Here is a 13,889-nt window from a genome sequence, read left to right as displayed (position 1 = left end):
CTCTTTTGAGAATGGACTATAGAAACACCCTTTCTTTGAGAAGCACCCTCTCTTTCTTTCACAAAGGGGCTATAGAAGCACCCTTTCTTTCAGAAAGGGGCTATAGAAGCACCCTTTCTTTCAGAAAGGGGCTATAGAAGCACAATTTCTTTCAGAAAGGGGCTATAGAAGCACAATTTCTTTCAGAAAGGGACTATAGAAGCACAATTTCTTTCAGAAAGGGACTATAGAAATAACCTTTCTTACAGAAAATGACTATAGAAGCACCTTTTTTTGAGAATGGATTATAGGAGCACCCTTTTTTGAGAATGGACTATAGGAGCACCCTTTTTTGAGAGGTACCCTCTCTTTGGAAACTGGACTATAGAAGCACCCTTTCTTTCAGAAAGGGACTATAGAAGCACCCTTTCTTTCAGAAAGGGACTATAGAAGCACCCTTTCTTTCAGAAAGGGACTATAGAAGCACCCTTTCTTTCAGAAAGGGACTATAGAAGCACCCTTTCTTTCAGAAAGGGACTATAGAAGCACCCTTTCTTTCAGAAAGGGACTATAGAAGCACCCTTTCTTTCAGAAAGGGACTATAGAAGCACCCTTTCTTTCAGAAAGGGACTATAGAAGCACCCTTTCTTGCAGAAAGGGACTATAGAAGCACCCTTTCTTGCAGAAAGGGACTATAGAAGCACCCTTTCTTTCAGAAAGGGACTATAGAAGCACCCTTTCTTTCAGAAAGGGACTATAGAAGCACCCTTTCTTTCAGAAAGGGACTATAGAAGCACCCTTTCTTTCAGAAAGGGACTACAGAAGCACCCTTTCTTTCAGAAAGGGACTATAGAAGCACCCTTTCTTTCAGAAAGGGACTATAGAAGCACCCTTTCTTTCAGAAAGGGACTATAGAAGCACCCTTTCTTTCAGAAAGGGACTATAGAAGCACCCTTTCTTTCAGAAAGGGACTATAGAAGCACCCTTTCTTTCAGAAAGGGACTATAGAAGCACCCTTTCTTTCAGAAAGGGACTATAGAAGCACCCTTTCTTTCAGAAAGTGACTATAGAAGCACCCTTTCTTTCAGAAAGGGACTATAGAAGCACCCTTTCTTTCAGAAAGGGACTATAGAAGCACCCTTTCTTTCAGAAAGTGACTATAGAAGCACCCTTTCTTTCAGAAAGGGACTATAGAAGCACCCTTTCTTTCAGAAAGGGACTATAGAAGCACCCTTTCTTTCAGAAAGGGACTATAGAAGCACCCTTTCTTTAGAAAGGGACTATAGAAGCACCCTTTCTTTCAGAAAGGGACTATAGAAGCACCCTTTCTTTCAGAAAGGGACTATAGAATCACCCTTTCTTTCAGAAAGGGACTGCAGAAGCACCCTTTCTTTAAGAAAGGGACTGAAGAAGCACCCTTTCTTTCAGAAAGGGACTATAGAATCACTCTTTCTTTCAAAAAGGGTCTATAGAAGCACCCTTTCTTTCAGAAAGGGACTATAGAAGCACCCTTACTTTCAGAAAGGGACTATAGAAGCACTCTTTCTTTCAGAAAGGGACTACGGAAGCACCCTTTCTTTCAGAAAGGGACTACGGAAGCACCATTTCTTTCAGAAAGGGACTATGGAAGCACCCTTTCTTTCAGAAAGATACTATAGAAGCACCCTTCCTTTCAGAAAGACACTATAGAAGCACACTTTCTTTCAGAAAGACACTATAGAAGCACCCTTTCTTTCAGAAAGGGACAGAAAGGGGCTACAGAAGCACACTTTCTTTCAGAAAGGGACTATAGAAGCACACTTTCTTTCAGAAAGGGACTATAGAAGCACACTTTCTTTCAGAAAGGGACTATAGAAGCACACTTTCTTTCAGAAAGGGACTATAGAAGCACACTTTCTTTCAGAAAGGGACTATAGAAGCACACTTTCTTTCAGAAAGGGACTATAGAAGCACACTTTCTTTCAGAAAGGGAATATAGAAGCACACTTTCTTTCAGAAAGGGACTATAGAAGCACACTTTCTTTCAGAAAGGGACTATAGAAGCACCCTTTCTTTCAGAAAGGGACTATAGAAGCACCCTTTCTTTCATAAAGGGACTATAGAAGCACCATTTCTTTCAGAAAGGGACTATAGAAGCACCCTTTCTTTCAGAAAGGGACTATAGAAGCACCCTTTCTTTCAGAAAGGGACTATAGAAGCACCCTTTCTTTCAGAAAGGGACTATAGAAGCACCCTTTCTTTCAGAAAGGGACTATAGAAGCACCCTTTCTTTCAGAAAGGGACTATAGAAGCACCCTTTCTTTCAGAAAGGGACTATAGAAGCACCCTTTCTTTCAGAAAGGGACTATAGAAGCACCCTTTCTTTCAGAAAGGGACTATAGAAGCACCCTTTCTTTCAGAAAGGGACTATAGAAGCACCCTTTCTTTCAGAAAGGGACTATAGAAGCACCCTTTCTTTCAGAAAGGGACTATAGAAGCACCCTTTCTTTCAGAAAGGGACTATAGAAGCACCCTTTCTTTCAGAAAGGGACTATAGAAGCACCCTTTCTTTCAGAAAGGGACTGCAGAAGCACCCTTTCTTTAAGAAAGGGACTGAAGAAGCACCCTTTCTTTCAGAAAGGGACTATAGAAGCACTCTTTCTTTCAAAAAGGGTCTATAGAAGCACCCTTTCTTTCAGAAAGGGACTATAGAAGCACCCTTACTTTCAGAAAGGGACTCTTTCTTTCAGAAAGGGACTACGGAAGCACCCTTTCTTTCAGAAAGGGACTACGGAAGCACCATTTCTTTCAGAAAGGGACTATGGAAGCACCCTTTCTTTCAGAAAGATACTATAGAAGCACCCTTCCTTTCAGAAAGACACTATAGAAGCACACTTTCTTTCAGAAAGACACTATAGAAGCACCCTTTCTTTCAGAAAGGGACAGAAAGGGGCTACAGAAGCACACTTTCTTTCAGAAAGGGACTATAGAAGCACACTTTCTTTCAGAAAGGGACTATAGAAGCACACTTTCTTTCAGAAAGGGACTATAGAAGCACACTTTCTTTCAGAAAGGGACTATAGAAGCACACTTTCTTTCAGAAAGGGACTATAGAAGCACCCTTTCTTTCAGAAAGGGACTATAGAAACACCCTTCCTTTGAAAAAGGATCTATAGAAGCAGTTTTTCTTTTAGAAAGGGTCTACAAAGGCACCCTTTGTTTCAGAAAGGGTCTATAGAAGCGCCCTTTCTTTCAGAAAAGGACTCATCATACGTTCGGGCATAGGTAATCAGCAGAGGGATACAGCGCCGGCTAATCAAATTTATAGCCCTACGTTTTGCGCGGTTAATGAGGACACGCCTATAAAATTTGGCGGAGATTGCCATAGATCGCTATATATAACCGTTGTGTCAACTGTTCGGACACAATGGCGTCATCTGGCAACCAGTCGTTAGACTTGGGTCAGACCGTCTTCCTATAAACGTATCCACCTGCAGACCGGCCAACTTAATCACCACTGAACGCTGCCGAACTTTCATCTATCAGAGGAAAAGCTAACTGGTCTAGTTTCAGAGAGTTCACCAATCACCACTTCAAAGAACTCTCCAAATCTTCTATAGTTTGGGTAGCAGAAAGGATGTTCCGAGACATCATAAAAGCTGCAGTCACTTCGCCGACGCCGATTTTATTAATGCTACATAAAGATCGCCCCTAGATCCCTTTGATGAAATTTCTGTAGCATCAAAAAAAAAAAATCGGCGTTGGGGAAGCTGCCCCACATTAGCCTACATACTGGTCGTCTACTGGAAGTGGCGCCAAATTTCCCAACAGACGTGACGGATCGGGAGCAAATGAATGAATTGTTAGTAGGAACAAAGTCCGGCAGTACTAGGCGTGCAAACAAAGAAACCTTATTGATCACATATAACACAATAGGTCGGTCTGTGGGGCCAGTGTGACCTGCAAACATAAGCGCAACGCGATGGAATAATATTCACATCTGTCAGAGTGCAGCCTCAGAATTACAACCCGAAGATGCACATGTTATCACCTGACTATCTGTATTAGGAAACGAAGATTCTTGCTGTACGGCAACATAATGACATTCTCTCGTTGCAGTACTAGTTTGAGTCTTACAGTGAGAGTCATCCCTATTACTGTATGGTGGATAAGACTGCCCCACCGCAGGGAAGATCTTCACGATCTAGAGAGGGAAGTCCAATGATAAAAGAAAGATCAGCAAACCAGGTAGGTTTGGACAGATACAGTCGCAGATGCCATAACCAGCTATTGTATGAATAGGATCTTCGGAGTACATCTTCCATCTATCACTTCAGCTGCCACGAAAATGTCTAAGTAACTATGATGGCAGTATCGAGGATGCAAGTCTTAGGTACTTATTTAACATGTAATACTATGTTCAGCTAGAAGCATGTTAAAAATCATGGGTTTAGGTGTATCCTAAAAAAAACAAAAATACTATAAAAGCAAAAGGTCCTGCTTGTCTCGAGAAGGCAGTAATCGTGTACTTTTAAAGGGTTTTTGATTTCTTGGATGCTCTATACGACAATTGCTGTTGAGATTTTTGTTTTCGGATTTTTAGTAAGCTTAAGAAAAAAACGAACGACGTCATAATAACAGTTATATACGTCCGTCAAAGAAAACGCCTGAATTTGGGATTTTGAAATTTTTAATGAGGGTCACTGTTTGTGCAGAGGTGTTGAATAAAGTAAACTCTTCCTTGAAGAAAAATCTCTCCCTTCTTTCATAAACTGCAAATTTTGTACTTGGACATATTAAGGGAACTATGATGCTCATTAAGGTAACCAGGCTTTCTATTAAATCTCCCTGTTTTCTTGCCTCAAAAATACAATTTTATGTCTAAACATTATTAATGAATTCCATGTGGTTGGTTAAAGAGCATCCCTGCAGCTTTTATCACTAAAAGACTAAAGACTATCTTCTGTTTAAATCAATTTCCAATGACACATTATTGACGACCTACTATACAATAATAAAAGTTTCAATTTCCCATTAATAAATAACGTTTTTATTCACAGCATCTCATCTTCCCTCCCCCCAAACACTTTATCAAGATGTCACATGACATTTCTAACCACATATCTCATATCTTATTTGACTAGATGTGCATACATGCGTTTATATGTGTGTAATTTGTCTTCATTCATCTAAACTTGGATAGATTTTAAAATACTGATTAGAAGAACCCCCTCCGGTGAGGTGATTTCCATCGTAGTAGAATGAAGCTAGAAAATTATAACACAACTATTGTCACAAAATCACAGTGGGATGTAGGCGGCTGGCTATTGCCCGAATATGCAATATCATGCGGGACAATCTTTTAACAATTTGGTGACACATTTATAACAAGAAAAGATTTTGAAATTTAGATGTCTAGCAAATGGGCGGCATTGTGCCATTACCTCCTGTGGTTTTCCTTTTTTCCCTCTTTTATTTTGGTATATGTCTGGTAGTGATTTAACCCTTAATTTTCAATTATAAGGGTTTAATTTGCATAAACAATTAGGAGAGTTTTTTTTTGTTTCTCAAGAAATGCCTAATGAGGAAAGTAATAAATGTGGGGGTTTTTGGGAAATAAATTATTTCTAAGATTTTTTAAAGCTCTTTTGTTAAGTGGCTTTACATAATTAACTGGTCCCAAAAAATTTTTCTCATTTATGTTTCTGCCTTGAATTCCCAACCAAATAAGGAAGTTTACTTAGTAAAATTAAAAATAACTGTTTCTTCGACTATAACAACAACATAAATTAAACAATAACCCTACTGCAAATGAAAACTGCAAATATTGTATTTTTACAAAATCAACAAGATATCGCCCTCCTCTCCTCTAATGTCCACAACAAATAAATGATAACACATTGTACGCAGAACACTCATGTTTCATAACTCCATAACATGATAAAAGTTACGCTCAGTATCGCCTAACTGTCCACAACATTATGCTGTGGTAATCGAAAAATTGAATTCACGCCCCTATCAAGTGATATGTAAATATGTATTTTGCAGAAGGAATAAACAAATGTATGTATAACAAGGCATTGACACTGGCATAAGTTATGCTCGTGAAACCCTGAGAAAAAGAAAAAATATTTTTAATACTGGCAAGTGCCAGCAACTTTGTTAATTGAAACTGTGTACCAAGGCATATTTATATAAGGTAGAAGTGACAATCAGCTGTAATCTTACGTTTTTTGTAAATTTAGTTTTCAAAATGTAATAGGGTCTACTCACTTCGAAATTTGTTACCATAAAATACTGCTTTTCATCCTAAACGTGTAATAAAAATTACGTACGAGAGTTCTGAATGCGTTATATTTACATTTTGATTCAAATTTGTTTGAATTTATGTTGCATCGTAAAATTTTGAATACTTTCTTTATGTTGTTGGGAAAATTTTTATAAAGGAATTTAACTTTTCATATTCGAACAGCTAGTGTGATACCACTGTCTAGTAATTGTGCCATGCATATACCTTATATAAATTTGTCTTGCTGTGTACATAAACAAGTAAAAAAGTATCAGTCGGCCTTGCCAACAGAGATATACCCTCAGCATGTGTATATTGAAACAATTTTTTCCCCAAAAAACATATGTATTTAGGGGTTTTTAAAAATTTTGGGCATTTGAGCCGACAAAAAATCCTAATTAGAGATCAAGAGTTTTGCGGAGGAAATACTAAAAGGAATGGATCTACATTGACCATTATGGAAGTGGATCTCCAGCCACTATACATGGTGCCATAGGGTGTTTTTAAGCCCTTCGGGATGTTTGCTCAAGAAGTATGAACTTACCCCTGAAAAAACGTTTACCATCGTAATTGAGGCAGCGAATGCAAGTTGCTTCAACAAAAATCAAAGTGATTCGATAGCAGGTCTTAAAGTGAACTTATCCGAAATTTTGTGTGGGTGGTACCGGATGGAGCGGACAAATATAGTCCATATTTCAACATGATCTATATCTGGTAGATATATTAGGATGTGTAAAGTATAGACCAATTCGGCCACTCCCATCAAGAGTTACCGTACGAACAATTTTTCCGAACTCTTGTGGGGGAGGTACCTAAAGGAGTGGACCGATAAGGCTTATCTTCCAACATAAACTATGTTTGGACAAAATATTACTAAGGCCAAATTTTGGACCGAATCGGCAGATCCGATCGAGAGTTATCTTGCGCTCCAACCACCTAACACGATGTCATAGAATTTTTTGCAACTTTCAGGCTATTTTCTCAGGAAGTATGGACTTGTTCCTAATGAAACTTGTACCGTCGTATGGAGGGCAGTCAATACAAGTTGCTAAAACAGAGCGATTCGAGAGATGGCCCTAAACTGAACTTTTCCGAAATTTTGTGTGGGAGGTACCCGAAGGAGTGAACCGATTGAGCCTATATTGAAACATTATCTAAGTCTGGTACACATTTTACGATGGGCAAAGTATGGACCAAATCGGTTACTCCCTTCAAGAGTTATCGTGCGCACAAATTTTCCGAACATTTTCGAACTTTTGTGGGGGAGGTACCGGAAGGAGTGGATCGATATAGCCCGTCTTCGAACTTAAACTATGTTTGGGCAAAATATTACGAAAACCAAAATTTGAACCGAATCGGTTGATCCGTTCGAGAGTTATCGTGCGCTCCAGCCAGGCAGACAGACAGACAGACGGACGGACATTGCTCAATCGACTCCAAATTGTCTGAAACACATTTCGTCCAAATATACTTGGGGTCTTAAACCGTTATTTCGAGGAGGCACATTTTGCCCGTATGAAAGTGTATATACCCTCGTAAGCATAAATGCTGAGGGTATAAAAAGCAGGATTGCCAGTCTTCATAGTAAAGGGTCTTTATAGGAAGGGTTTCTTTGTAGACGAACTGCTGAGGGACGAACTGCACAAGTGAGTCTTACAGATGAGCTGAAGGAAGTCTTTATACACGACCTGAAGAGAGTCTTTATAGACAAGGTAAAGATAGTCTATATAGACAAACTAAGGGGAGTGTATATAGACGAAGGAAGCCTTTATAGACGAGCTGAAGAGAGTCTTTATAGAGGAGCTAAAGGGAGTAATTATAGACGAACTTAAGGGAGTACTTGGAGATGATCTAAGGAGGCGAGTTAAATGATGTCTGAATCTGAACTGAAGGACCTTTCCTAAATAATTTGGGAATTATTTCCGATCTTTCAGAGCAGTTTGAATCTTCTTCCACTGCGATGCGCTAACCTTTGCGAACCACGCTGGCGCCGTATAGCTTACCACAGACCGGCCTATTGCATTGTAGGTGGTCAACAAGGTTTCTTTATCAACACTCCAAGTGCTGCCGGCCAGCGACTTGAGAACCTTGTTCCTACTTCTGATCTTATTGCAAATAGCTGTGGCATGCGCGGACGACTTGAACATACTATCGAACGTTACACCCAGTATTTTAGGGTAGTTAGTGGTCGGAACCAGCGCACCATCGACCAATATGTTCAGTGGAAGCCTCATCTCAGCCGTCCATGTGGTGAACAGCGTGGCTGTGGATTTAGCGCCGGATATTTTCATATTCCTCAGCTGGAAGAACTGCACTAGACCTGGTGCCACAATGGTGATATCTGGCGAGCTGTGGCAGTTTCCTCTAATCCTCGTAGGAGCGTCTTCATTCACCGCACAAAACGTGGAGCTATCGATTTGCTCTGCCAGCGCTGTACACCTCTGGTCATTACCTAGGACGGAGTGCCAAAGCTCATGAGGAGCATTGAAGCCCCCTAGCACCAGACGGTTATCGCCCTCTAAAAGCAAAGCATCGGCGGTATGTACACATTAAGCAGGCGGTATGTACACATCAGCCGTACCACACTTTACTGCTACCCCCATACACTCCATGCATGGGTCACTAGAGCCAAGCTCAAGCGAGATAGGTCTGTACTGGACAGACAGGTGTATTAGGAAGGCAAGTCCTCCTCCTCCGCTTCTTGTGCGATCCTTCCACAAAACGTTGTAACCATCACAACGTAAGCTACAGGTGGTGGTGAGCTTTGCTTCCTGGATCGCGGCGACCATGATGTTTTTCCGACTCATAAAGTCCACAATTTCACTGACCTTATTGCGGAGACAGTTGCAATTGAATTGCAGGAATGATGCATTTCCGGGCCGTTGAACAACAACATGTGGTGTTAGATGCTTCATTTGTTGTTGTTGTTGGGGAGACTGCGGGGCGTCTCGTATTCTGACGACGACGAAGAGTCAGGCGACGACGTATGTTGAAGACGCACTGGGTAATGTGCTGACGCAGCAAGCAGCAACATACCTGTCGCTGTAATCCCGGGTGCTACTAAGGCCAGAGCACTCACGAAAATGCACCCATTCCATACATCCATTACTTCTCACCATTTTTGGCATGTGGTGGATGCGGATCTGGCAAAAGGAACATATCCATACTGGCCCGGGGTTCATTTCTATCGCGGCACGGAGCAGAAGAGCTCGGAGCAGGCATTCCGGGATAAATTGCCGTTCCCATGATGAAAAAATACACGAACACAAACACATAGTTGTTGAGGCCCCTGGTCGAAGATTCCTCCGAGTCAATCCGGTGCATAGAACTGGCCGTCGTGGGATTGCAACAATTTGTTCATATTGGGCGCCAAAAAGAAATAAATAAAATCGCGAAGTGTTGAATTCACTTCAATCGCCAGAATTTGTATTTTACGGAAATACTTCAGCTGACATCGGTTAAAAAGATTTTTTTTATAAGTGGGTCGTCAGAACTTTTTAATTATCATGGCACCCAACGTTAGCATTGAATGATTTGTATGTTCCTGTAGTTTGGGCCATAAAACATTAAAATAAAATCGGAGTGTTGAAATCTACCTTCGATTATGAGGACTTTGTGGGGATCCTTCTATTGCCCTCGGCAATGAGGATTTTTTAAGAAGAACTCTTCATATGTCGATCACCAAATTTTTTTACTTATTTTATTTTTACGTTGCCATCGTGCGATTTGTAATTTGATTAAGCTGCTGAAGAGTTAATAAAAATTGCCATCCACCAGCTGTTGTCACTTTCCAATAACACTGTGCAACACTGAAAATGCAAACAACTTCTAGTGGGCATTTTCTGAAAGTACACATTAAGACTACAATACCCCTAGTTGGGTTTCGTGTTTTTAGATCGGGCTTGGATTTTATGGCCTCATCTATAACGGGCTAAAACGACCCTTTTTTTAATTGATTCGTGCATTATCTCAGAAACTAATAAGAATTTTGCTTTGCGGTCTTCAGCAGTATTGTAGTCCTAAATTAGTAGAACTTATATGTCTGACATACGAACTACGAAAAACCGCATACAGCGCATCAAAATTGATAAAATATAGGAATGATTACATAATTTCTGAAATTATGGTCAGTAACTGCCAAACTATTGAGAGTTGAACCAAGCAGCCTTTCGCAAAAACTTTCCAAATAATGTCCTTAGCAATTCTTCAGAACATTCTGAAACTGTAAAACACTTATTTCATGTTGTTTAGGCGGTATTTCACATCATACTTTCTACAAAACATATTTCAAACAACGTTCACACAGGATGTTTATTCTCATATTTGAAATTTCAATGTATTGTTGATTTATTTATCAAATTGTCGTTGAATAATATGCTAGAAACAACGCGATAGAGGAATTTTACAACAATGATATGTTCTGAAGAGTTGTGTATTACATTCCAGTGAATATTTTTCCCAAAGATAACATCAAGAAAAATTTGACTGTTTTGGAGATACGCTGCGAAATATATACAAATCACGGAAAATTTAGATATATTATAAAATTTGAGGCAATATGAGGTTATTTGTGTTCATTATGTTTCCAAATACATTCTTCTTGTTCTTATCTACAAGTTTGCTGCGGATGTCATGGAAAGATTCGTATTGGTTTCAAAGATATAGCCCCGATTTTCTTTAAAAAGTCAATATTTAGCCATGTTTATATAGGGCCATAAAATCCGAACCCGATCTAACAAAACAAAATCCAAAGAGGGTTTTTGTCTACTGCGTCTGTACTTTCATAAAAACCGCATATGAAATTGTTTGCACAAAATTACCTTGAAAATGTTGCACAGTGTAATACAAGCTTCATCGTCCTCAATCGAATTTTTAATTAATTTGCAATTTTAATTATTTTTTTTTTCTTCTTCTTTCAGATTTAATGGTAACCGCTAAACGTTTTACCGAACCCGAAACAGCATCATATTCCGAAATGTTGGTTGATGTGGCGAGAAATCAGATAATAGTTGGTGCAAGGTATGTCCAAAATTTGCTACTTCTTATAAATATTCAATAAGATTTAAAGAAAGTGATCTTTAAAGAACTATAGTAATCGGAAATATTTTTTTGGATTGATTCCCTGGCCAGTAAGAGGTTGATTTAACACCAAACCATCTCAAAATAATAATTTAAGGTCGCTCAAAACAACAACAAAATTTTAATTGGAACTGCTTAATATAATCATTAATATTGCTATCAGAAATTAATTGTGATGGTCAAAAAACTATATTTTACGTTGGGCGCCAAATTCTATCATGAATAAAGTTGTAGCAAAATAAAAATTGACCCAAACATTTACCCAATGTAATCAAATTCCATTCGGCTCTACTACAGAATATGAATATGGATTCTGTAAAGAATTGTATTTTCCTCCTTTGTATATATTCCGGAGACAATCAAAATACAGTCTAATAGTACGTTTATATATAACCGGATTTAACAAACCCACTGGGTTTCAAATGCCAATTCCATTGCTTATATTTCAAATAAATCCTCATTAAGAAGGTTAACTCTGCAAAAGGCTATAATATAAACATGACCTAAGAGAATAGAGTTCCATAGTAAATTTTCCGCTGGGCGCCAGAACAAATAATATAAATTAATTTTCCAAACTAGATTTAACATATTTGTCTGCTCTAAGTCAGACCAAATGGAACATTGCTGCGACCACCAAAAAATTTACTTTGGAATTTCCTCTCTTCCTCATCCTATCAGTATCAAACCCAGTGGCGATTGTCATTATTATGTCTCTTCCTGAGGAAGGTCATCATGTAATAAAATAACATACATTTGACCCTTGATGAACTACCGAAATTAAAAAATTTCGAAACGAAGTCTTCAAATTTAATCTACAAACAAACTAATAAATAAAATGGACACATCTACCAATGATAATGGGTGGTGTAACGTTGCAATATTTATGGGCCCAAGTAAATCACATTAACCACAAACCAAAAACAAAACAACATAATCGAATAATTACAATTTCAATACGGACTGACCACATGGTTGGTTTTCCTTATCACAAAAATTAGAAAAAACAAAAATTGGAATTGAATTTCATTTAGTAATAGAAGACACATACATATTTCTCTCTTCTTTCTTTTGGTTTAAGAAAATTATTTTTCCCCAATCGTCTCTCTCCCTCTCCGATTTTACGACACGTGCTATTTTTTTTTTTCAAAAATATTCAAAATAAATACAAAACAAAGACAATCGTATTAAGCCATTAAGGGCTTAAAAAGATTCCCTCTTACCAAAATTATATTACCAAATTTTGTTAGCTATTTGTACTAGTTGTTGTGTTTTTTTTTTCAAAATCACCTAACTCGATTGGCCCAGTTATAGTTTCAAACTTGAAGTTATCAATTTTTATTGCTCTCTTTTTTTACAAAACTATAAACCTGATAAGATATAAATGTGTTTATCTTTGTTTTTGTTTGTAAGATAAAGGGGTACTGGAGGTACCTGACGTTGTTAGTTGTTGGTGCTTGGACTTTACAGTCGAATTTGATAAGACCCTTGCTGAAGATAATATGTATTACCCCATAAAAACTACAATACATAGAATTTGCTCAAATGGCCTCTTGAATTTTTAGTTATCATCAGTGTTGCCATTTGCCTTGGGAATTTCTAAATAAAACTATTATGAAATTGTTGTTGGATTTTAGTGTTATTTAATGTTTATGTTGTCCGCCAATTACCAATGCAAACTTATGGCAGTGATATTTGCTTTCTTAGAAAACCTCAAAAATCATTTGATCCCATTCAAAATTAGTTCCGTTGGGCGCCATTAAAGAAAGTGTTAGTTATTTTCCTCCAAGTTTTGGTGACAATAATTTAGGCCTATTTATATGGAAAATTAATTTCGAGACCTAACAACTGGCGACTGATCACTTTATGATCTTCTTCTATTGATTGAAAATTATGTTTCGGCACTCTAATCACATGATTCCCGTGGTCTTCTCTTATTAAAGATATTTTCATTAAAAATCTAAATTGGCAACACTGTAGTAATAGCTTCTCAAATTTCCAGTTATCAAAGAATAACACATTGAAAGAAACTCTAACAAATCACTCATCTAACAAGAATGACGGCTCAAAAGAAGAAATAAAAAAAATAGAAAAAAATAAAACACAATGAAAACAAATCATCATTATGAGACACTTGTTGAACTGATAACCAACCTCGTTTTCTTTTTGTCATTATTATTTCTTCTACTTTATCTGACATTTTGTCTGTCTGGCTAGCACGCATTTTCCTCCTCTACCACTCACTATTCCTCTGGCAGACTGGTAACGCACTTTTTCACCTATCAAATGTCAAACCACCGAGAGACTTGGAGACTCAGAGAGACATTGATTTTCATAAAAAATATAGACATTACCTTTCTTTTCTATTGACATTGATGAAGTTATACGAACTTCTCCTCCAGTCATCATCATAACTCAATGTCTAGGCACTTGTCTACAGAAGTCTCTTAGGAAAAAAAGATTTCTAAAAAACTGATAAAATTTAAAAAAAAATACTTCATAATATTTCTAATAGTCACCTATTCCTGAAATGTCATATTTATAACATGAATATACTCACTCGTGT

At 38.1% G+C, this 13,889-nt stretch overlaps 1 protein-coding gene across 3 annotated transcripts in view; it reads left to right on the top strand.

Moving 5' to 3' along the window:
* Sema5c (Semaphorin 5c) overlaps positions 1–13,889 on the top strand; it is a 71,901-nt gene that overhangs the window by 14,780 nt on the left and 43,232 nt on the right. For all 3 annotated transcript variants that reach the window (XM_073980727.1, XM_073980729.1, XM_073980726.1), the window contains exon 3: positions 11,167–11,266. In XM_073980727.1, the coding sequence (XP_073836828.1) occupies positions 11,167–11,266 (100 nt within the window). The remainder of the gene's footprint in view (positions 1–11,166; positions 11,267–13,889) is intronic.

This window comes from Musca autumnalis, unplaced genomic scaffold, assembly GCF_047663935.1.
Source record: "Musca autumnalis isolate F117 unplaced genomic scaffold, ASM4766393v1 scaffold_4, whole genome shotgun sequence".
Lineage (NCBI taxonomy): Eukaryota > Metazoa > Arthropoda > Insecta > Diptera > Muscidae > Musca > Musca autumnalis.
Note: the sequence above shows the minus strand (reverse complement) of the source record. Positions and strands in the feature narration are given on the sequence as shown.